The following is a 26,061-nucleotide window of genomic DNA, read 5'->3' as shown; positions in this document are numbered from 1 at the left end:
ACCAGTTGGGTTTAGCCTTTCTGGGCCTAATCTTTGCTTTCAGTAATGCCATTTACAATATTGAGGTACATTTCCACATCATTGCTGGTGGTCAGTGGTGTCATGCTGTGTTTCTGGACAGGATGAAGTTATTAGAAACTTTTTGGCTGGGCTCACCATCACTTGTAGCTTTGCATCTTTTTGAGTATGTTTAAGGAAAGGGATAGTAAGCTAAAAGAGGGATATGTGAGGACTATCAGCATGAACTTTTTATGCCCTATGTTTCATAAGGACATGGATGCACATCGTGGCACAGAAGTTACAAAATGGCATGGAAGTAACAAAGGAAGTAGGTGAACACTGGCTGCGTGTTTATCAAGATTTTACCATAAACATTTCCTTACAGTGGAGAGGAATACATTCATCCACAACAGCTGTAAAAAAAACTATAAAAATGCTATAAACAGACATACAGTGTTGCCAAAGTGGAGCTTTAGAACACAGAATATTGGGGAAAAACAAAGAAACAAACAAAAAAAAGAAGTGTTTAATTCAGAGTTTAAATTTCAGACCTCTTTTATGAAACTTTTTTTTTTTTTAATTCACTGTGATATGTATGGAATAACAAAGGCTGAACTAAGTAGGTTATAATTTCATAATCATCAAAATGTTAATAAGCATATAAGTCACTCTGGCATCATATTATCTTCTTATAACAATATTACCTAGAACATTTGAACACCTTATTTGCATAATAAATCACCAATTCTTTCTTCATTAATGTGATTGAATACACTGCTAAAACCAAGTAAAATTATTTTAGACAACATTAACAATAGTAACACCACCAACAACAATGGTTTAATAATAATAATGATAATAATAATAATAATAATAATAATAATAATAATAATAATCATAATCATAATAGTGGCTTTAATGATATACTTAGCCCTGTTGTTTAAACTATGCTGGAAAGAGTATCTTAAATGATAGGCTACCCATGAGTCCCTGAATATAATACGTTTGTTTCTCCTGTCTCCTCAAAGTGCACCATTATTGTCATGATTCGTTTAGCAGTTTTCCCCCAGGCTTTGGGAGATGTTTTTATATATGTAGTCTAAAATTAACTGCAATAAGAGTTTGACTTGTACAGTCACACTACATCAATTAATTTTGGCAGTTTGTGCCATCTGGGTACTTAAGTAGTATCTTCAGTCTATCTATCAACCAGCAAGGAGCAGCAATAAAAACAAAAGCCTTTGCATCTTTGCGTATTCGCCTTTGATACTATTGTCTAGGTGGGCTATCATTCCTTAGCACGCATCTTCTATGATAATGAGTAACAAAACATAACAACACAGTGCTTCCCCAATGAGCACACACACCATCTCTAGGAAAAATAAATAAATAAATACATTTAATGTGTTGGCCTTAGGCACGGTACTACATATCTTATTCACCTTAGTAAAAACAGGGGATAGCAGTGTGGGCACTGGTTGTGTTCTCTTAAAAGCAGGATAAATTACATTACAAAAATACAACACAAGTCCAAGAAAATATAGCATTATTAAAATACCATTATCGAATATAGCATGCATGGACAAAATGTATTTCAAACCTGAACCTTCTAAAGTTATGTGAAATCCATTCCACTGCATAATTGACAGAGATATAGAGAAGAGCTGTAAGGAGAAAACATAGGATTAACCACAACTTCCTTCTACTATCTCACATACTAAAGAGTTTAAAGCTTAAAAGAGCATGGTCCTCAAATGAAAAAGACAAGGGGCCCCAAAAAGAATTATAAAACGCAATGCCCATGGAAAATGGAAATTAACTGTTTGAGAAATTCAGATATATGGTGCATTTTGATACAAACTGCCTCTTAACAATTATTTAAACAGAGAAGGACTCCTTGGGAAAACAGGAAACTTGCAATGGCTGTACAATATTTTCTGTACTTTATAATCTCTCTGCTTCATGAGCCTCCTCCTAGAGCTCACACAAAAACACTTTAAAGAGTAATTACACCACAATTTATTTTCAGTGAAAAACTCAATTTTCTTTATAAGAAGATTGACCCCCTTTTTGTTTTATTTATAACTATGGAAACTCAATCTTGCTGAACATAATAGATTTTTTTTAACATTGCTAGTTCAACTCTTCTTTATGCACAAAGGCGTCATGGCACCCAAGTACTGAGCTTTGCATTAATTAAATTATTTAAGCAACATTACTTCCCTGCGGTGATAACTTGCTCCACCACCCCTCACCACAACAGAGCAGCTGGAGCGTTTATATAATGATTATGTGCATAAATGTGCTATACACAATGGAGATCTTATAAAAATATTAAGGGGATCATTTCTGTCCATACCATGTAATCTTGCTGCTAGATAAAAAAAAACTTAATGAAAATATATGAAGGAAAACATTTTTCCCTTGGCAGGCAATTAAACTAAGAATCATAAAAAAGAGCAGCGTGGAAATATGTAAAGTTGTCTTTGTGGTGTTATGAACACTTATAATAATAATAATAATAATAATATAGGGACAGCAAAATTTCAATAGTCATCAAGGAATTCTTTATAGTGCCATAACTATACATATCAGTGTTAGATTGCTAATGAGCAAAATGATCGCTAGTTAGACTAATACACTACTGACATCACTAATTATAAAAACTGTAGTAAATGCTATAAACAGTTAATAGTTGGGTGTTTCTCATGTGAATGCATGTAAATCTCCTGGCGTTTTGTATGCACCTTTAGGTAGAGACTCAAACTGATCAACTGATCAAATCAACAGCCCACTCGATGACTTGTCCAGCAAATAAATATCAGCATATAAGGGTGACGCTGATTAAATAGTCTCTTTAGCGCAAAATACTTAGACACATCACTCTCTTTTCTCTCAGTTTCCATCATTAGTGCAAAGCTTTCCCCATGTGATTGCAGTTTGCTAACCGATCAACTCACACACCTTCAACCTGGCCCCCAAAGGGCAAATCTTCAGAGAAGTCCAGGCCTAAGAATAACTAAAAGTGTAATTACAATTTAAACTGTAATGTGAGCCTGGAGGAGGAGTCTGGCTAGAGCATGCATGTGTACTGTTTCTTTGTTTAGTGCCATTGTCCATTAGTGCCATTAGAAACAAAACAAAATAAAAAAATGTTGAAAGGGGGAACAGAGCAAAAGCTGCAGCCGGCCACATTTTGTACATGAGCTGGAGACACAACAGCCCAAAGTTAAACCTTCACTAAGACTTTGCAAATGGCCCTTTGCTGCTAATTATTCCCTAATGACAAAGTGAAAAAGATGTATGACAAGCAGAAATCTGCTTTTCCTGTTTGAAGTCTGTTTTTGTATTTTTGTCTTTGCATCATTACTCAGTCAAGGTTCTAAGAGGCACTTTTATATAGAGACATATTCCCTTCTCACTCACACATTCGCATACTAGACAAATTTGCTCACAGCCATTCACACAGAAAAAAAGAAAAGAAAAGAAAGAAAGTAAGTAAGGAAAGGAAAAAAAAAACATTTTTCATTTTAGCTAAGTCAAATTGCATTAGACTCCTATAATAACTATGGGTTTAAAGATACATTTCTGGCTTAAAAGATGCTCTAGTGCTCTCAGACAGAGCAGGGTAACTCTTGACAGGATGACAGTCTGGTGAAACAAAGGTCTTCTGTGCTGAAGTTCTCCCTACAAGCTTGTCACACACTCCATGTCCTCCTCAACTACTAGCTTATTGTTCATTGGACTCTGCTCAGAACCCTGCAGTCCTCCCACGTCCTTCTCATTAACCTTTATTTCCCAGGCTCTTTTTTGTCCCTGGCTGGTTCTCACTCCATTGCTGCAGTGCGTATATGGCAGGACGTTGCTATTTGGGCTGTGAGGCCCACTGGCATTGAGTATGCATTCTGTCACATTTTCCATCACCTCCGTGGTCATGTCATGTGTAGCAGCCAGCTTCTGCCCGGCCACTTTGATGACTGAGGAGTCTGGTGAGAAGCAGTCCAACATTTGTGATATCAACACCTGTGTAGGGAGAGAAAGAACTTTGTTAAATAAGTGTATGTTATATGTTAATATGTTATTATATGTCACGTTGCCCCAGTCTATCTTTACAAATCATTGTGGACATCTGAATACAATAGATCAGAATTTCAGCTTTCATTGTCTAATATTTAAATCTGTATGTTCTAAATGATAACGATTTCTGGTTGAACCCAACCATTTGTCTGAGCCTGTGAAGCCTTGTTAAAAAGGATAAAGCAAACCATGAATACATGAGAGCTGACTATGGAAGAAAAGCATTTATATTAAGGAAAAGAGGCAAAATCAATCAGAGCCACTGCACAAGCACTAGAAAAGCCAATAAAACAAGATTACTCATCTGTTTTACAATTTACAGAGAAATGCATCCAGTCTAACTGATGGATTTTATGCAGCAAAAGGATTTAAGCAGATGTTATGTTCTATCATTTCATATTCTTTTTTTTGCTGTATACAATTGATTATAAATTATGTGCTCCCATGCTTTCGGGGACCAAAGGCCAGCCCACCTTGTCTGATCCCACAGAAAAGCCAATGGCCACTTGTTACACCGTGCGCCTGTGCCACATCTCAATCTGTTGTTGCTCCTCGCCTACTCCGAAGGCTCCCTACCTAGGCGTCAAATCGGGCTGGCTGGCTAAAATGAATGTTAATGGATCTCAGGCTTTCTCCATGTTATAAAAGCAAGGCACAGAGTTTAGACCGAGGTCCAGGAACAAAGCAAAGACTCATACGGTGAAGTTATAAGCAAGTGGCCTGTGACGATGTAATGCACCCCAGAGACTTTATAAGTGAGACCGAAATGCCACCCTTTGATCTCCACGATGACGACAGTGCAGGAAAAGAGCTGCTTAAGCTCCTATGGAACCTTCACTCCTGCTCAGTGCTTACCTTCGCATCCCTGCTACAGAAGAGAAAAAGGCCGCCTAGTGGATCACGTTAAGACCCATGATCCCACCCCGGGAAATTCTCCCAGCCGATGGACGTAAAAAAAAAGAAGTCCCGTGCCTAGAGAGAGCTGAGAGCGGCTGTATTCAACAAGCATTCAGGAGTGCTACCTCCGCATGCTCCAGCCTGCCACTTTGCCTGCCACCACCTTTCTCCAGCCGTGTGTTTGCATGCCAGCTGGGCATTGCCACCGGACCTGTAAGAGCATACCTTCACTCATTTCCTCACCTTTTTTCCCTCCTTCTCTCCTTAAACCCATGTTTTCTTAAATAAAATTACCCTTTTTCCCATAAAACCTCACCTCGTGTCTGTGTGTCCAGGGTGCCACCCATGCAAAAGATCGAACCTATTACACCACTATAGAAAAGCTCCAGAAAACCCAATACATCACAGTCCACCACACAATGGGCCCAGCAAGCAAAAAGCCTACTAATCTAGATCTACCAATCTAGTCGTGGCTGGTGGGATGCAATGGTCAAACAAGGCCAATCCACAGAGACCCCACCCTACAACCCACAGCACCCAATGGATCCACTCCCAATGTCTGGTGGCAGACACACCCCCAGAAGCCCTGCAGAGACATGCCTGAAGGGCATGAGCTGCCCCAGTGGCACATGGGAAGGTATTGATAATGATGCAGCCAAGGATTTATTTACCACAAATTATTTTAAAACAACTGCCCCTCTCAAGCTGCATTAAAAAAATTGTCAGCATTGGAAAATTGTTATGACCCGAGATATATTTTAGTTGGTGCACTCTCTCTCTCTTGCCCTCTCTTTCATTCAGGTTGACGCACCTGTTGCTAATCCACGAGAGTGATAACTGGTGGAGAGTTTTAAAAGACGCTGCAGCGGATGTGGGGCAGACCTACCTACCATACTACCTTCCTTCTTTTTTCCTCTTTATCTTAAGTCCAGTGTGTGAATGTTGTGCGTGATTTTTGTTAGTCTTAATTATCTGTAAATATTGAATCTACTTGGTTAATTGTTAGTGTTGGTTTGGAATCGGTCTGCTACGGTGGCCCTGAAGTGCAAAACAAATTAACAAAACTGAAAACAAAATAACAAATTCAAAACCAAATTAACAAAACGGAAAACCAAATAACTAATATCTGACTGGCCGAGAAGTGCAATACAAATTAACAAAACGGAAAACAAATTAAAAACCAAATAACAAAACCCAAAACTATTTTTTTTGGAGGGGGGGAGTTTTGTTGTTTTGTTTTTGGTTTTGTTATTTTGTTTTCAGATTTGTTAATTTGGTTTTGAATTTGTTAATTTGGTTTTGAATTTGTTAATTTGTTTTCCGTTTTGTTAATGTGTATTGCACTTCTCGGCCAGTCCGATACAAACCGGAAAAGGTAGGTATAGTTTGCCAATAAAATGCTTACCGCTAATTGGACGAGACATCTGTCACTCAAGTTATACAGGAAGTACTGTAGTAGCGGTAGATTTGTGTGTGTATGAATGTGCAAACATTATTGTGGTTTCAAATACGGCGAACTTACGGTGGCCCTGAAGTCAGTTTTGTTATTTTTTTTGCACTTCACGGCCATCATAGTTTAAAGTGAAGCAGAACACACAAGAAACAAAGATAAAGAAACAAGTTCCTACTTCCTGTATATCTTGAGTGACAGATGTCTCGTCCAATCAGCGGTGAGCATTTCATTCGCTAACTATACCTACCTTTTCCGGTTTGTATCGGACTGGTCGAGAAGTGCAATACAAATTAACAAAATGCAAAACAAATTAACAAAACGGAAAACAAATTAACAAATTCAAAACCAAATTAACAAATCCGAAAACAAAATAACAAAACCAAAAAACAAAACTTCCCCCCTCCAAAAAAAATTGTTTGGGTTTTGTTATTTGGTTTTTAATTTGTTTTCCGTTTTGTTAATTTGTATTGCACCTCTAGGCCAGTCAGATATTAATAATTTTGTTTTCCGTTTTGTTAATTTGGTTTTGAATTTGTTATTTTGTATTGGGTTTTGTTATTTTGTTTTCAGTTTTGTTAATTTGTTTTGCACTTCAGGGCCACCGTAGTTTGCCTAACAAGCAGTAAGCGGCAATTAAAGGAAAAAAACTATTGACCTTATCGTCTGCTCGTTTGTTATGTCACATTGCCTTCCTTTTGTTACTCCGTTTACGGAGATTGACTTATATTCCAGAAGCCTAAAACAAAATAATCATTGCAGAGTTTTCACTAACTTTAAAACACAATGAAATGGAATATCAATTTTTTTTTTTTAAATGCTACTGCTACGGGCATAAAATTGACCTGATAGTTTCCATAATTGCATAATGCTGTTCCATTCATTATCATGAATTCCACTATTGCACAATACTTTCTTTTGTTTAGCTTTTTCATATTTTCTAAGGATTTTCTGGTTGGAAAAACACAATTTGACAGTATTCCAGAGAAAAAAAGAAATCAGTGATATCTGACATTATTTAAACACTTGGTGAAGTTGCATGAAAAAATTTCAACAGTAAAAAACAGAGCTCTGTTAAATAGTAAAGGTAAAAGCAATTCCATACACACACACACATTGAAATGAGAATTTACAGGATTAGGACTATAGAGCTGAGTGAGACTTATCATAAAGATTGGACTTTGTAATGATGGAAAAAGTTCATGTGACCTTTGTCGCGATGCACCATTCATGCATAGTGGCCACTATACAGTACAAGCCACTTAAGCAGTCTTATGATCTGGGGTTGCACATCTATGGAGGTTTTTTTATGATGGCCATATTCCAGGACTCAGAGTGCCTCTGGGAGCGTGAGGAATTATTTTCATACACCAATTTGCCAACACAGTTTGTGTAATCAAAATTGATTAAATATAATCTTATAGTGAGCAAAATTTTTTTGACCAGACTGACCACAGAAAGGGAACAGCTGAAAGACAAAGAAAAAGAAGAAAACTGTGTATTTGTTTTCACATCTCAGGTCACCACATCAGTATCCCTTAAAACCCCCAGTGGAGACAGCATATCACAAAGGTCATGATGATCAGTTATCCTACAACTTGTAACATGCTGTAAGTTATAATAAGTATCACTTAAAGTCATCACAGACAACATGAAGATCAGTAGAGCAAATGAGACAATTGTGAAAGACGCAGATAACTCTTTTATTGTTGACTTTTAGGGTGCTTTCACACCTTAGTTTGTTTGCTCTGGTTAGAATCACTCAAAGACTTTGTAAACTTGTAGCATTTTCTCATTGGCTCGATTCTTATCACAAAGAGAAAAATACAAGTGCACCAAAATGTGTCACTTCAAACCACGGAAGAATATTCTCTTCACTTATCGGTCAGATCTCTATGCCATGTGAAGAAAAAAGAAAATACAGGAAAAAGATCATGCGTTATGCATTAATACATGTTTGTATGACATGGAAGAAACAAATTAATTTAATTTGTAGGTTAACCTACACAGGTTGGTTGTTAACCTGGTGGTTATTCATTGCTTGCATTTGCTACTTTAGGCAAATTATATTGTTTGAAAGTGAAGTGTGGCTACTGTTGGAGAAAAACATGTTGAAGCACCTGACTTAAAGTAGACGAAATAGGAATTAAAGTGCATTAATCCTACTGAACTGTGACTCCATCATTACACTGTGTTCCAAATTATTATGCAAATTGGATGTAAGTGTCATAAACATTATATGTTTAGTTTTTAAACTAAACTCATGGATTGTCTCATGGAACTCAGGCCTCTTTGGATCGCTGAAATGAATCTCAGACATCTGTGATACTTAGATTGCCAGATAAGCCCAATTAAAGAAAAAGTACCAAAGAAGCTTGTTCCACATTATTAAGCAGGCCATGGGTTTCAAGCAATATGGAAAAGAAAACGGACCTCTTTGCTGCCGAAAAGCATCAAATAGTGCAATGCCTTGGACAAGGTATGAAAACATTAGATATTTCTTGAAAACTCATCGTACTGTGAAGACAATGGTCCAGATGGATGGAATAGTGGATGGTTGGTGGATGGCCACCATGTCCCAACAAGGAGGTGCCGGAGACATGTTTTGGGCCAGAATCATTGGAAGATCGCTGGTAGGCCCCTGAAGGGTCCCTGAGGGTGTGAAAATGACCTCTGGAAGGATACTGACTGACCACTTTCTTCCTTGGTACAAAAAGAAGAACCTTGCCTTCTGTAGCAAAATTATCTTTATGCACGACAATGCATCTCATGCTGCAAAGAATACCTCTGTGTCATTGGCTGCTATGGGCATAAACAATAAACTCATGGTGTGGCCACCATCCTCCCCTGACCTCAACCCCACTGAGAACCTTTGAAGAATCCTCAAAAGATCTGTGAGGGTAGGAGGCAGTTTGATTCAAAACAGCAGCTCTGGGAGGCTTTTCTGACATCCCACAAAGACATTTAAGCAGAAACTGTCCAAAAACTCACAATTTCAATGGATGCAAGAATTGTGAAGGTGATATCAAAGAAGGGGTCCTATGTTAGGATGTAACATGCCCTGTTAGGATGTTTTGAATTGAAATAGTTTTTGATTTCAGCAAATGTGACTTCCTAATGCTGCAAATTCAACAAAAGCCAATTTTCAGTTCTTTACAACCTATAAAATGTTTTAACTGTGTTGTGCATAATAAATTGAAATGGTGCGTTTTCAGCTTTTTAATTTTTAAATCATTAGGAGGTTTGTTTAATAAAATTAAAATTATACCCGAATAGTTGAGGACTAGAAAATTATACTGACTGTCATTTGCATTGACTGATTATGAAAATTAGAGAAAGATATAAACTGCATAATAATTTGGAACGCAGTGTAGATCAAGATGTTTCAAAAGAGCCCTCAGGTATGTACATTGGTCCTGGTTTGATTCGGCATGCTTCCTCTATAGGTGTTTTGGTCCACACCTGGTGTAAACTACTGTGTTCATACCAGACAAAACAAACCACATCCAGCGGGAAAATGAACTAGAGTTCAATTTACAGACTGAAGCCTGTAGGTGTGAAAGCACTTCCACATGCAAACTCAAAAGCTTTCTTTTGGTCAGTTAATAAGTAAGCGCAAACACTTCATTACTGCAGAACTTTAAGGCAGATTGCTCACCCTTTTGGGAGCACTCTTCGTAATAGAGCCAACACAAGCTGAAGAACTGAAAGGTCAGTCTGCAAATGTTTTGCTCCTAAGTGCTTTTAAAATTGGTTCATGCTAATTGCAAATTTCGTTAGCTCATGCTCTAACACACAAAACAGCAAATCTGTTCACCCCAGCAAAGGTGCTTACTTTTTATTTGTAGGAGGCTGAGCAACCATGTCTGCTGTCTGCATCGAACCCCACTGCAACAACACAGTGTAAGAGAAAAGTGAATAAATACAAGCTGCATGCATTACTTCTGTCATTATAATGCAAATAGGGCAAAGCTTCATAGGTTCTTATTGATGAAATTCCAAAATAATTTGGGCACTGGTCAGGTTAAAGACTGGCAAAACAAGAAGGTCACCATTCTACTCAGAAACAAATAACAAAAACACAAATAATCAATTCATGACATTATTCTTGTAGTAGTGTACCAACAGTTACACACTGACAATAAACAAAAAGCCAATCAGTTGTCTAACAAACATGGTGAGAAAAGAAAGAAACCACACATGGCGGACTTCACCACATACACTACATTTAACTGTATCAAACAATAACAAATATTATTTTTAGCAATAGATAAGTGCAGTACATTTTAGCATGTTGTCAAATCTATTGTTGTACAACAACAATTTCTGTTATTATTTTAATATTATTTTATCAAATTAAATTATTATTTTGCTCTTATTTTGAATTTATCTGATTTAGCATTGAAAAAAAAAATAATCAGGGTAATTGCAAAAAGACAATTACCTTACATAAGTTGTCACATTTATTAATCACTTAATTGTGGAAAAAAACTTTAAAAAACAATTTTTTTTAACAAAATCATCAGGGCTAACGCTTTTGTTTGCTATAGACTAAAGACATCTGTTTTGAGCCCAGCATTTAGCCTATGAAGACTACATTTTCTGTGAAATGATAAACCAAGATGAAAACCAGAGATTTTTTTCGTAGTAGAAAAAATAGCAGCCGTGATGGTACTGTATCACAATCCACCCTTCAGTGGAAAGTCTGTTTTAGAAGATTAGATTAGAATTTACAAAGAAATATAAATATGTGTCGCAAAGGTTTTGCAACCAAGTTTTCCCATCTACTAAAGTGAAGAAAAGGCCAAAGTATGGAGCAAAAAAGGATCTGCTCCCAATCTAGAACATACACCACTGATGGGTGAAGCATGGTGAAGGTTTTGCTTGGCTTAGCTTGCATGGCTGCTTCTGGAATATTTTCACTGATCTTTACTGAACATGGAACTCATGATCAAGCAAAAGAATGATTGAATAAAGAATGATTTTAGAATCCACACTAACATTCTGTCTGATGATTTACAAAGAAATGAATCTGATCTAACTAGGAGGAACTTTATCATGCTGCAAGACAACATCCCGAAACACACTTCAACACAACGCTGGACTTTATCAGATAGAAAACAGAAAGGGTTTAGACTGGCCAAGTCAATCCAGTGACCAAAATGACCAGGCGTTTAATGTCTGCATGAAAAAGGTGAAACCCATCCAAAATAAACAAGGGCTGAAATAAGTGGTAATAAAAAAGGAATGTATAAAAAAGGAATGTATCAGTTCAGGAATGTCACTGGGTCACTGGCTTGATTCAGTTATTGCAAGCAAAGGATAATCAAGCAAATATTTAAAGTTGTGTATTTTAATTTGCTTTAAGGCTGTTTTAATACAATTTGGTGAAGGTGCAATGTTGTATGGTTTAACTAAGGTTTAACGCAGTAAATATCAGAAAATGGAAGCTGAAATGTTGATCTTTTATCTTATTTCCTGTTTTGATCTTAAATCTTAATGTCTTCACTGTATAGCAAAAATATAAAAATTGGCCTTCCCATTCCAATATTTTCATGAGACTACATAGTTAACTTTGAATCTGTGACTCTTTTTACCTGTTGCTGGACAAAGTTTAGGGGCAAAGCTGTTTTATGTGGAGTTTCACTTCTGCTCTGTCTCCTTAGACACTCTAGATGAAAGGAAGATCGTCGACCTGTGAGAGAGTGGGGCAGGTTAAAAGTTTCAACTATTCAAATTTTATGTTAACAAACCAGATTAATTTTGTTGACTGTCTGTTCATTTGATTTTGGAAATACATGTCAGTACATGTCAGTATTTATATTAACATTAACATATTTGCATTGAGTCTATTCAAGTCTATTCATAAGACACTCAACGGCTAATAAACACGATTAAGAGAAAATCGCATGCCCGCGCTACTTAGTGCAGTTGGGCAGAGAACAGCTTGTTGGGGAAACTTCCATGGTCTTCTGTCCCCACCCCCATTCGTCTCTTCCATCACGGCTAACTGCTTACACTCGTCATTCTGCAACACCAACCTGCCAAACATAAAATAAATAAATATAATATAGAAATTAAAAATAACTGAAAATATTGGGAAACTAAGTTACATTTTAGTGGAGAGCAAGTCCTTTTCATGTTGGCCATTCTCTGTAACCATCTTGTCATGCATTTCATCTTTAGCTCCTTCTCCTCGAGAAATTACTGGGAAATGACATTCATCCGAGTCTGAGCTGAACATAGACACAAGAAAAAACAAATCTATACAAGTCTATAAGGAAAGGTTAATTTCAACATTCATAACAGTCCCAAGTGTGAAACACTGATTTTGAAAATAGTGGATGGGACTTGCTTCATTTAAACCTGGGAGTAATTCTGTTAGGCCCACCTTCCACTGAGCCAAATTTGCTACAGACCTGTTGTTGCAGTCGCTACCAATCCAGTTGTGACTCCCACATCTACCCATTAACGATGTAAACTAATTTGTAAATACATGAAAATTAATCCACAATGTATTTTGACACAAGTAATACGAACAGTAAGGACTTGATATCGACAAACAGTAAAACCTCGGATTGTGAGTAACCAGGTTTGCGAGTGTTCTGCAAGATGGGCAAAGATTTTTAATAAATCTTCGAGCATCACCTCACAACTGAGCCAATGTTTTTTTTATCTCTTGCGCTGTGGAATTGTTAGAAATTGTCTATCCTGCTGGGTCTTAGTGCACGTCTCTCACTGGTATAATCAACATCCGTGCATGTGTACTGTTTACTATAACACTGTCACCACATGTGTGCATGTAAAAATATTTTATTTTGTGTATGTATGCGTGTGTGTACAGCAAAAGAAAGTCTTATTAGAGAGGTTAATTTTTTTTTTCTGTCTCACTGTATCAGCCTGCACTTTATCTGTGTCATTGGACACTGTGCCCCTTGTAAGGGCCATATTTCATTCTTGTTATTTGTTGTTATGTTTATCTTATTTCAGTTTATTAGTTAAGCATTAAGCATTAATTATTATACTCATAATTTGTATTGTGACATCATTTCATGAGTTGTTCAGTGACATCATCTCACAGTTATGTAGTTTTATGTCTATCACGCACGTCAGTTGTTCAGTTGTTGTTAAGACACGGAAGGATACAGAAAGGTGTGGAGCACACAAGCTTTTGACCGTGAGACAGTAAGCTAAAAGGAATACAGTAAAATAAGTTGTCGTAACTGTAATCTATCAAAGCTACAGAACACAGCAAGTGACTTGTCGTGGCTACAGTGGATTTATGCAAGAAACTGTAACAACCGTTGTACTTTGATGTTGAAAATAAACAAGAGACAAAGAAATCAACGAAACGTCTGGAGTCATCAGTGAAACTGCGTAACAAAAGACACGCGTCAGAACTTGTGAATAACATGCACGTACACCCCTTTTACACACACCCCTCATCCTCTCGCCTTCTCTCACACACACACACACAAATTATATTTGCGTAATTCCATTGTAATTAACACACATTTACATCTGTGTAAAGACATCAGTCACATGCAAAAGCTGCACGCATATGCACCTGCTGTAACATTAAACAGAGGGAGCAGTGATATAGTATTATTCAAAGAGGGAAATTCATGTCAATATTTATATTAACATTAACATATTTGCATTGAGTCTATTCATGTGGCACTTTTAATATTCTGATAAACATGATTAAGAGAAAACTGCATGCTCGCGCGCGTGAGGAAAAGATTCACAATGTTATTTTGTGACTTGATTCTGAGCTTCGGCAGGAGCCTCATACATTACAGATAATATTGCATGTTTTTTGTAGGACTCTCTCCAAATAAGGTGTGTTATCCTTCCAATGTTGCCATGAATATAAACAGTGATGCACTGTATTTTGTATGATTACCAAACAGGTAAGGAGGTGATGAAAACCGATAAGGAAACATGGGCTTAAAAATCAATAATGAATCGAAAATGGTGCTTATGAACTGATACCAAGGCATTAAGGAAGCGGTCTGATGTGGTTGTCAGCGTCATTACAGTATGAACGAAAGGATAACTGGAGCATGTGGACCATAATGACGCTGACAACCACATCAAAATTCAAAGAGAGCCCAAAAGCGCCTGTTAATATCTTCTACAGAGCTCTCCAGTCGTAATGCATCGGTCTAGATTCGGGAGCACATTCGACCAAGTGGAATGCAGGCCTTACTTTCTGCTTTAACAGAATAACAGAATAAGCTTTAAAAACACTTGACATATTCTTGCAGTAAAAATATTTTCACCCACTAATGTAATACATTTGTTTATTTATTCATTTTGCATAATAAGTGAAATCTACCTTTGTCAGCTATTCCTAGGATATTTGGACTTTTTCACAATTGTGGTGTCAAAATACTGCCTTCATTCAATCAGTTTTCATCAGGATTTTTTTTTCCTGAGCAGTTTGTCTATAATGTTTTTTTTATACTTGAATGTGACAAAAAAAAAATTAACATTATAAACAAAAGAATTCATCCCTTACATCCCATATATTTTCATCGCTGCCTCTCTACTTTGTCCCTTAGTTTTTCTGATCTACTAAAATGTACATTATTAATCAAATGGAAAGGCTTAGTAATCATTTACCTATATATAAATTAGACAAACTGATTAATACTGTAAAAAAATCACATAAATGCCACAATTAGGTTTGAAACCCTAAGATATAAAGAAGGCACAAAGAAAAAGGCACAAAGACACAGAGTGGAGACCAATACACAGGGTTATAAAAGCCCCAAACAGTACCATAGTTTGTGGTTTTTCATGCATATACAATGCCACTATACTTCCCTCTTGGACATACCTTTTTTTGGGGAAGGACCATGATGAACAGGGAAGTAGTACAGGTATGAGCAGGGGTCTAGTGTGCCCATCCACTGTGCTTATGGATGGGTAGCAATTGGTGATGCATGTGTTGTTAGCATTGTTGATGTTGGCATTGGAACCTGAGGAGGAGTAGCTGCTTGGTGTGAAGGTGGAGTCCACCAGTTTCTCACGAGATGGTGAGTTGCCCTCACCAGGGCTGCCTGACTTGCTGATGTGCAGTGGTCGCTGACTGGTAAAGGATGGTGGAAAATCAGGGCAGTCATCACTCTGATGATAATAATTCATGTGGTTTTTAAAGAAACCATCTGATCGCTGCGCAAAAGAAAGGAGACTTGATTACCACACGATAAATGCAAATAAACATATAATGAAACCACACCTAAATTTGTTATTAACCAAACAAGATAAAAAATAAAGATAAAAAAACTTTATTGTCATTGTAATGATACAAAGAAAGTTGTTTGCTAGCTCTCAGAGACCGGCAGCAAAAATAAACGTAAGAATAAACAAAAGAATAAACAAAAGATAGTTGCACTAAAATATAATAAATATAACATTATATACAATGGAATGTATGTCAAGTGGGACCTGGATCTTGATGCAAACAGTTAAGAGCAAAAAGTGCAAACATGATTGTGCAAAATAAGAATATACAAGCTATAAGTTATACTAACACCCGAAATGACACAGTCCTGGCGTAAAGTGTTTGGTGCAGTAAATTGTGTGGTGCATTAGCTGCAGCAAACAGTAGGGAAGAGGGTCAAACAGCTAAGGTTGTTATAACCGCCTTCATTTCTCAGAAGCTATGTGTGTGTGTGTGTGTGTGTCAGTTTGTAAATGCCTTTTAGTGTATGTGTCTGTGTCCTGTATGGGTTGGATCCTTGATGATGTTGCTAGCTTTCTTGTGTAGACAGCTAGCATAAACTGTGTTGAGGTTGGTGAGCTTGGTTTCCACAATCTCCTGTGCAGTCTTAACTATCTTAGCCAGGTTTCACCGGTTCTCTGCAGTGCAGCTGGTGTACCACACTGTGATGCAGTGAGAGAGAATGCTCTCTATCGTGTGTACATTGGCCTTTTTGAACTTTCTTAGGAAGAAAAGCCTCTGCTGTGCTTTTTTCAGTAAGTGGGAAGTGTTAATGGTCCATGTAAAATTCTTTGTTATGTGCAGACCCAGGAATTTGACATCATTTGGCTTGTAACCTCCTCACCACTTACAGTGGGTACGAAAAGTATTTAGACTACCTTAAATTTTTCACTCTTCGTTATATTGCAGCCATTTGCTAAAATCATTTAAGTTCTTTTTTTTTTTCCTCATTAATGTACACACAGCACCCCATATTGACAAAAAAACAACAACACAGAATTGGTGACATGGGCCTAAGTATTCAGTAAAAGCATCCTTTTGATCTAATACAGCCATGAATCTTTTTAGAAAAGATGCAACAAACTGGATCCTGTCCAGTTCTGTCAGGTTGGATAGTAAACGTTGGTGGACAGCCATTTTTAGGTCCCTCTAGAGATGCTCAATTGAGTTGCTCTGGCTGGGCTATTCAAGAACAGTCACAGAGTTGTTGTAAAGTCCTCCTGTCCCTGCAGCTGAAAAACACCCTGACAGCATGATGCTGCCAGCACCATGCTTCACTTTTTTGACAGGTGATGAACAGTGCCTGGTTTTCTCCACACAAACCGCTTAGAATTAAAGCCAAAAAAATCTGTCTTGGTCTTATTAGACCAGAGAATCTTATTTCTCACCATCTTGGAGTCCTTCAGGTATTTTTTATTGTGTCTTGCACTAAGAAGAGGCTTCTGTCGGGCCACTCTGCCATAAAGCCCCGACTGGTGAAGGGCTGCAGTTAAGGTTGACGTTCTACAACTTTCTCCTATCTCCCGACTGCATCTCTGGAGCTCAGTCACAGTGATCTTTGGGTTCTGCTTTACCTCTCCCACCAATTCTTTTCTCCCCCGATAGCTCAGTTTGGCCGGATGGCCAGCTCTAGGAAGGGTTCTGGTCGTCCAAAACGTCTTCTATTTAAGGATTATTGAGGCCACTGTGCTCTTAAGAATTTTAAGTGCAGCAGATTTTTTTTGTAACCTTGGCCAGATCTGTGCCTTGCCACAATTCTGTCTCTGAGCTCTTCAAGCATTTCCCTTGACCTCATGATTCTCATTTGAAGCATGCCTTGTGAGCTGTAAGGTCTTATATAGACAAGTTTGTGGCTTTAATAATCAAGTCCAATCAGTATAATTAAAAATAGGACTCATGTTAAGGTGTAGAACCATCTCAAGGATGATCAGAAGAAATTGACAGCACCTGGGTTACATATATGAGTGAAACAGCAAAGGGTCTGAATACTTAGGCCCATGTGATATTTCAGTTTTCCTTTTTTAATACATTTGCAAAAATGTCAACAATTCTGTGTTTTTCTGTCAATATGGGGTGCTGTGTGTACATTAATGAGGAAAAATTAACTTAAATGATTTAAGCAAATGGCTGCGATGTAACAAAGAGTAAAAACTGAGGGGGTCTGAATACTTTTTGTACCCACTGTATGTGGAGGGGGTTAGTGTCATTTTTTTTTTTGCTCTTCTGTAGTATACATCTCCTTTGTTTTAGTGGTGTTCAGAAATAAGTCACTGTCCACACACAACAACGCCTGAAACATATAATTTGCACACCACTCAACCAGATATTGAACCCCCTTTCTGTAGTACGTCTCGTCAATTTTGGGCTCAGTCCCACTATTGTGGTGTCATCAGCAAACTTCACTATAGGGTGAAAAGGGCTGGACTGATGACACATCCCTGCGGTGCTTCTGTATTCGGGGTAAGAATGGACGACGTGTGGTTGCTCACCCTGACATTATGTGGTCTGTTAGTGAGAAAGTCCAGGATCAATGAACAGTGTGAGTCTGGTGGTTAGTCCTAGGTTGCTTAGCTTGTCCACTAGTTTGCAGGGTACTATTGTAATAAATGCAGAGCTAAAATCTACAAATAACATCCTAACATATGTGTTGGGATGCTACATATGAGACAGGCTTGTGTGAAATGTGATTGAGATTGCATCTGTTCCTACAATAGGCAAACTGGTGGCTGTCCAGATCAGTGGGGATGTTGGCTTTAATGTGGGAAAAAAGGAGCCTCTTAAAACAATTCATGATGATTGGTGTCAGAGTAACTGGGCAATGGTCATTTAGACACCTTACTGTTTGATTTTTGGACATGGGAACAATGGTTGTGAATTTGAGGCATGCACTTCAGCCTGCTGCAAGGACAAGTTGAACAAGTTGTAGGCAGCATTCCCTTACAAGAGCTACACTCGATGCTGCGTGAAAGCGCTATGGAAACGCCATGGGAAACATTTCGTCGTGACCGGTTGTGAAGCATGTGTGTGTCAAACACGGCAAAATTTTTGGCATATATAACCTCGGTCAGGTGAAATCATTCAATTAGGTGCACCTGGAGGTTAAAAATTTTTTGCGTGCATATCTGGCATGAGACCAAATTTTCATTTTCTCTTGCCGAATCATGAGCCTTTTACCTTCAACTTCTCAAGCACGCTTCGGCGCTTCTAGTCATAGGGGGAAGAACTTTTTCTCTCAGATCCGCGGAGATGGAAACTATTACTTCAGAGCGCTCCTCTAGTGATGAGCCAGTGTGCTAGTTGTTGTTAGAGGTGGTAACACGTACACCTCGATTCGCCGTAAAAATAAATAAATAAAATAAATCCCCCTAAACGCTCAAGGTAAGATTAAAGGTGTCTGTCAGGTGGCTGGAGGAGGGGCCTCAATTATGGCCTCTCCCCTTCCTGGTGACCTCCAGGAGTTGACATCGATATTGCTTGCTATTGACATCGATATTGCTTGCTATCGACATCGATTTGCTTCAATGTCATTGATGATAGCACGGCCCTTTATGATGATGTCCCAGAACAGAGAGGCGCTTGCAGGCTATCTCTCTCCTGGGAGCTCATCCTCCCGGGAAAAATCCACACTCCCCACCAAGCGTGTAGAATAAAATCTTCGTTGGTGGGAGGAGATTTTTCAGGCAGCTGGTCAGCCTGGTGCTGTCCTGCACACAAGGGCTTTGCAGGCATACCAGACTGACCTACTGAGAACTGAGCACTGGCAGAAGGCCTGGTGTTTCGGGGAGCAGCAGTCTCCACCGAAATATAAGGTGTTCGGTCCCTTCCTCCCATGTTCAGGATGCCAAACATCTAACACACCCACCTAGCCGAAGTGTCAAAAATTTTGCACCTTTTAGAGAGGCCGGCAGCGGGGAACCTACTACCAGGTATGTCTCTTTAGGTACGAAGCAGTGTTTAATTCCCACCGCCACTGGTGTTTCGGGAGACAGCGGTTTCCGACAAAGTGTTAGGTGCTCGGTTCCCTCCTGTCGTGTTTCAGGACACCGAACACCACCATCACCAACACTCCTCCGCCTAGCTAAGCAACAAAGCCACCGCCCCTTCGGAGAAGCTACTGCCAAGCATGTCTCCCTGGCTACAGGCTTCAATCATTTTGTTTCAACGGTGTGGGTTTTTCTCTTCCATAAAACCACAGTTAGCACCTCTGTTAATTTAAAATCACAGGCTTGCTGGTAAAAGGGGCCAAAGCACATGTTTCCCTACCAGACAGAGCCATTTAGTGTCAACAGGTCGCCCTAGCTCACCTCATTTTCTTAGGGTGGAGTCTTAATGCCACAGAAAGCGTCCTCCTTCCTACACTAGGTATGACGTTGAGTGTCATGCGGAATCCGACCGTAATGCGGGCACAGCTGTCTCCTGCGTGCACCCGATCCATTATAGCACCCTAAAGGAGTCCAAGCTAGGCCAGAAGGTAACTTCACCGCTCGTAGAGTGGTTTTAGTGGTGGCTAAGTGCCCGGGGATTTCATCCAAGGGCCAATCCCCAGAGGCAATAAGGGTTACGCGCCGAGAGCTTCATACCCTTTCTATGTGGTTCAGACCCCGGTCTTTGACTCTGGGTCCCACTCTAGGTCCATGTTGTCACAGATTGCTAACGACAGACGTTTTCTCTCACAGGCTGGGATGGGACCTTAGATGGCCGTCCAGCCCAAGGGATCTGGAGAGGTCATCTTCTCACGTGGCACATCAATTGCCTCAAAACGATGACTCTATTTCTGGCCCTAAAATACTCTCTCCAGCAGCAAGAGGCAATAAGGGTTACGCGCCGAGAGCTTCGTACCCTCTCTATGGAGCTAGCGCCTCGGCATCGACATGTCTTCCTAGCTCACCTCGGTTTCTTTAGGATGGAGTCTCAGTGCCACAGATAGCGTTCTTTTTCCTCCACAAAGTATGACATTGAGTGTCATGTGGGATCCGACCGCAATGCGGACACAGCTGTCCCCTGCACACGTCGAATCCATTTTAAACACTCTGAAGGAATTTAAGCTAGGCCGGAAAGTAACTTTTACCGCTTTCAGTGGTGGATAAGTGCCGGGGGATTTCATCCAAGGGCCAATCCGCTAAGGAAACTAGCACACTAGGCTCTGCTTAAGGACAGGACAAATTTTGTCCCTCAGGATCATTTACATTTCAGGACATAAAACATGTAGACCCAGTCCACTGCCGAACTAACCTCGGGCTTGTGCCCTAGTACACTCGGAATGTATGCAGCCGCTATTTCGGCCTACGTCCTGACTGATGGGGTTTATGAAAAACACCCTTAGTTGCCGTCTTATTCGCAGGCCTCATCAGCCTCCCCAGCATGCCTAGGCTTTGCCAATTGGCTAGAGAAAAGAAAAGAAAAAAAAAGCTGTTCTGCATTCCTACCCAACTATTTTCCACAGTCGAAGCCTTCTGTCCTCCACCATTATAGCTCTGGAGCAGTAAGACTTCATTTACTGTGTCCAGCTCATGCTTTTCAATTTAGAGCGCACCTCCGCATTAGCTAGTGCCGTAAATTAGAGCAGGGTTTCATACGTCGTGGGGCCGCGGCCAAAGGGCAGCCGCCATTAGATGAGTTGGGTGAGACATGCTAGTGCCCTAGCCCATGAGGCGCGTGGCACACTTTGCCTCTAGTCCTCAGGGCCCATTCGACCAGGAAGCATGCCTCATTAATTGCTCTGGCAAGAGGGGTTTCTAAGTATGTCATGCGGCAGGCTGCCTTTTCCCGCAAGACATCTGTCAGGCTTCATAGTTGGATGCCAGGCTCGTGGGTCCTCGAGTCAGCATCCCAGAATTATGTCTAAGACTCCTTGGGGGGACTGTGCGCACACTACACAACCCTGGTCCAGACAACCCTGGTCCAGGCGAAGTGGGTATTTTTGTTCTCATAGCGCTTTCGCACAGCATCGAGTGTAGCTTTTGAAGGGGAATGTCTCGGGTTACTTTGCTGTAACCCTGTTCCCTGAAAAAGTGGGAACGAGATGCTGCGCTCCAATGCCGCACTGCATGCATGACTGGACATCCTTCAGACAAAACTGACTTGAGGATGTTTCCGGTTCAGGCCTATTCATAACCTTCAGGTGCACCTAATTAAATGATGTCACCTGATCGAGGTCATTTTGGCGTGTTTGACACACACGCACTTCACAACCGGTCACAACGAAACGTTTCCCATAGCATCTCGTTTCCGCTTTTTCAGGGAACAGGGTTACAGCAAAGTAACCCGAGACATTCCTCACCCTAAGCAGAGAATGCACATTCCTGTCAAGCCATGGTTTTTGATTTGGAAACACCTTGTTGGTCTTGGTGGTTAGCACAGTATCAGTGTAGATGGCATGTATGCCAAAACAAATATTATACTATATTTCTCCAGGTATGTGTTAGTGAACAACTCACAGTCTGTATTTTCAAAACAGTCTTGCAGCCCTGGAGTAGACTTCTCACTCTAGACTTGAACAGTTTTAACAGTTGGTTTTATTCTACAGATGAAAGGTCTGTAGGATGAAGTAATTGGTGTGGAGATGGGGCAGCTTTTTATGCCCCTGGGATGTAAGTGTAAATTTGGTCCAGTATGTTTCTGTCTCTGATTGAAAAATGTATGCTGGTATGCATTTTAGGGTAATTTATTCAATATTATAATACGTTTTATTATTTATAAAATAACTCTTCCCAATAGTGTTTGACTGATGGCACTAGTAACCTAGTTTTTTATGTTAACACAAATACTTAAACAGATATCTGAGCCCAAGATGTTAGCAGCAGATGTTTTAAGTCCTGTAGGTTATGAGATAGTGCCTCCATGCATCTGACTTTTTTATTTAGCATATCCCACATATATTTGATCAAATTAACATCTTGGGGAATTTTGAAGCAGAGTCAACACCTAGAACTTTTTTGTCACATTCCGCAAACATTTTTATATTAACCCACACACCAAAGAAACAGATATCTGAAATCAAGATGTTAGCAGCAGATCTTTTAAGCCCTGCAGGTTGTGAGATAGGGCCCTCATGCATTTGACTGCACCCAACAATGTATTGGGAGGTGGTACATGTCAGCAAGTAACATCCGCATAATTGTCAGGACCCAAGGTTTCCCAGCAGAACATCACCAAGAGCATCACACTGCCTTCATTGGCTTGCCTTCTTTTCATGTGCATCCTGGTGTTTTCTCTTCCCCAGGTAAATGGCACACACCCTGGCCTTCCACATGATGTGAAACAAAATGTCATCAATCAGATCAGGCCACCTTTTTCCATTGCTCCATGGGCCAGTTCTGATGCTCACATGCCAATTGTAAGAGCATTTGGTGAAGGACACAGACTGCACTTACGCAGCTCCATATGCAACCTGCAATTCACTTTGTGTTCTGACTCCTTTCTATTAGAGCAGGCCAGGCAGACTAGCCTTTATATCCCACATTATATTATATTTAAAATGATTCTAACAACATAATGTTATATAATGAAGAAATTGGGGAAAAAAGTAGTTCAGACCTTCACCCTGAACAGATCATCTTCAGATGCAGTACACACTGTTTCTTTCATGGCCTTCTCCAACTCCTCCTCTGCAGTGAGGTCTCCTGAAATTGCCCTTCGTATTTCTGGGCCCATTTCATGCAGTGTACGCAGGCCAGCCTGTGCAAAATGTATTAATTACATTACAGAATGCCTTAAATAATCAAATCTTGCTTCAGTGCAATTGCAGGTTATCACATACTGGGCATTAATTCATATGGCATTGAAGGTAATAACTAAAATTTTCGTAGATATGAAAGGTGATTAATTATTAGTAAACTGATCATTTAAAACTGAAACTAAAAGCAATCCACTGTCTACTGAGATTGTATATAAATGTATAAATATATAAAGAAATGTAAAGACAATCAAACAGAAAGCATTTAGACACAAAGGGTCTAAATACTTACAGTGGTTACTCAAGGAAAATGTCTATTACTATGGTCAAATGGCAATATATCTGTTTATTGTTATTATTAAAGAAAACAGCACAAACAACAGCTCAAAGGCTTGTAAAAACATTTTTTAATGGTAAAAATGGCAATTTTGGAATCCACAGAAGCTCAGTGGCCTGAGCACAACGTAATAATCTTTGTATGATAAAATTACTTGTGGCATAAATATACACAAAGTGCTTCAGTTTTAAATAATCAATTAACGCTGAACCCAAACAGCAAAAGAACAAGATAATAATAATTAAGAGAATAATAATCATCATGCTTTTTGCTGGTTATGTATAGCATTAAATAATTATTTATCGTGCATGCTTTTCCGTTTAAAAAATGCAGTGTTTAATTAGCAAGTATATGTCGCCCCTCTTTATGATAGGTGAATATTATGACTGAAACAAAGCTTCTCGTGTCGGCTCATATCAGGAGCATTTTGATTAAAGGGGAAATGTAAAGTGAAAAGTAAAAGTGTGTACCAACTAAGCACAGCACAATGTATGTCTGCGAATGGCCAAAATGTGGTGGTGAATAAACCTTTTAGTGAATGTAAAATGTTCGCGTGAACCCACGGCGCGTGTGTTCTTTCACTTTGCCAAGTTTTGATTTAAAGTCAGATGAACTTTATATATATATATAAAAATATAAAAATATTTGTTTTTTTATCATTGATATGAGAGATTTATAAAATATTTCTCTTTCCCAGAAATACAACAAACACTTGTTTGGGGTTAAGAAACACTGCACTGGCAGAAGTAGACTAATGATTATGAATGCATCGGGGAAAACAGCAAGGAAACTCACTCTGTCCATATTAATAATTTATTGTCTTATTGTAATTTTAGTCTTTGGATTTAGTAGAGTGGAGTAGTGAATGCGCCAATAATTCATGTTTCATACGAATTACATCAGCTGATTTTTTTTCTCATTAATTTATATAAAAGCAGACATTATGCTTTCTGTAAGTATATATTTTTTACATCTGTGAGGTGAGTATACAAAGAGTTTTGTTTCATTTTCTGATGTGCTCAAGTTCATAGAAACCGATACAGAATAGCACACTCTGTTTGCTTTCATTATTTTACAACATTGTAATGTTTTGTCTTCATTGTATGTGCACTTAAATAAAGTCTTATAAAGTCTATGTATCTTATATAGTTTTATTATATAGTTTTTGCCCATTAATCTGACAACACCTGTGTAGTGACACAACCACTTTTTCTGATGCACACCCAGAGTTTTCTGGCTACGCAAGTGCTACACATAATAAAATATAAAGGCTCACTGTGTTAAAATTTACTTTGCTTAAATTCGATGGAACTAAGAAACGGCTATATTTTATTTAAATTCTAAATTTGTACTGTAATTTAAGTACTGTGATTGTAATTTGTTTAATGTTTCACTTGTATTTTACAGTATAAGGTTTTGCCGGCCATGGTACAGCTGGGATGCTGGGATGCTGGGATGTAAAAATGTAATTTGTTAAAACCTTTTAATTTTTTATTAAAGAACATTATGATGATCATAACAGCCTATTCAATTCTTATGATAATGCAAAAACACATCGAAATCTGCTGACACAGTTGCGGGTCCTAACAATGTTTGAATTCTTTGGTCATTTAATTTTGTTTATTTCAGTTAATAAGTCTACTACTAATTTAAAGAACACAAAATATAAGATGACAAAAAAAAACCTACATGCGTAGCTTTTCTAATTATACAGAGGCGGCACGTCAAATAGCCGCGGCCGTGTGAAAAGCGTGCAAATGGCGTACGGCTGCCCTACGGACGCCGTGATCCTCTCTTCCTCTACTGTCAGAAAGACATGTCAAGATTTCACAGCAAACACGCACATTCAAGCCCTATTTATTTATTTACCTGGTTCCACCACTAGACTGCGCTTTGTTCTCAAGAACACGTTAACACAAGCCAGCAATTAAAAGTGATTTTAACAACCCACCCCCACCCCCGCCGAACTGACGCGATCAAACTGCACTACAATAATGAAGATGGCGGCTTAATGGACTATTCACGGTAACGGTTAACCCAGTGTATGTATCCAATGATGTAAACATTAAAGCACTTTTTGTAAGTCGCTCTGGAGAAGAGCATCTGCCAAATGCCTAAATGTAAATGTAAGTGGTGTTTTATTTCATAAAATTTTTTTGGGGTAGTTTACAGTTTATTTCCCAGTTTAGTTTTTTATTGACCGTTTTGAAAATCACTGGCAGCACCAGACGCAATCAGATGTAACTTTAGATAACTTAATCGTCTGTTTACCAAGTCTGGAGTTAACATTACAGCTTACTGTTAGTGTTACAAACTCGCAATGTTACTTCTCTTGCAGTACCCAAGGAAGAGTGTTTGTGCTCTCTGAAAATACCTTCAGAATCTGGAGTGTT

At 38.9% G+C, this 26,061-nt stretch overlaps 1 protein-coding gene across 4 annotated transcripts in view; it reads right to left on the bottom strand.

The window, feature by feature from the left end:
- Nucleotides 1–320: 320 nt before the first annotated feature.
- cacna1c (calcium channel, voltage-dependent, L type, alpha 1C subunit) overlaps nt 321–26,061 on the bottom strand; it is a 235,836-nt gene continuing 210,095 nt past the window's right edge. For all 4 annotated transcript variants that reach the window (XM_053508748.1, XM_053508750.1, XM_053508747.1 and 1 more), the window contains 6 exons: nt 23,193–23,333; nt 15,270–15,604; nt 12,538–12,660; nt 12,347–12,465; nt 12,022–12,119; nt 321–4,023 (listed from right to left, as the gene is read on the bottom strand). In XM_053508748.1, the coding sequence (XP_053364723.1) occupies nt 3,688–4,023; nt 12,022–12,119; nt 12,347–12,465; nt 12,538–12,660; nt 15,270–15,604; nt 23,193–23,333 (1,152 nt within the window). In that variant the 3' untranslated portion in view covers nt 321–3,687. The remainder of the gene's footprint in view (nt 4,024–12,021; nt 12,120–12,346; nt 12,466–12,537; nt 12,661–15,269; nt 15,605–23,192; nt 23,334–26,061) is intronic.

The sequence above is a fragment of the Clarias gariepinus genome, chromosome 12 (assembly GCF_024256425.1).
Source record: "Clarias gariepinus isolate MV-2021 ecotype Netherlands chromosome 12, CGAR_prim_01v2, whole genome shotgun sequence".
NCBI classification, from domain to species: domain Eukaryota; kingdom Metazoa; phylum Chordata; class Actinopteri; order Siluriformes; family Clariidae; genus Clarias; species Clarias gariepinus.
Note: the sequence above shows the minus strand (reverse complement) of the source record. Positions and strands in the feature narration are given on the sequence as shown.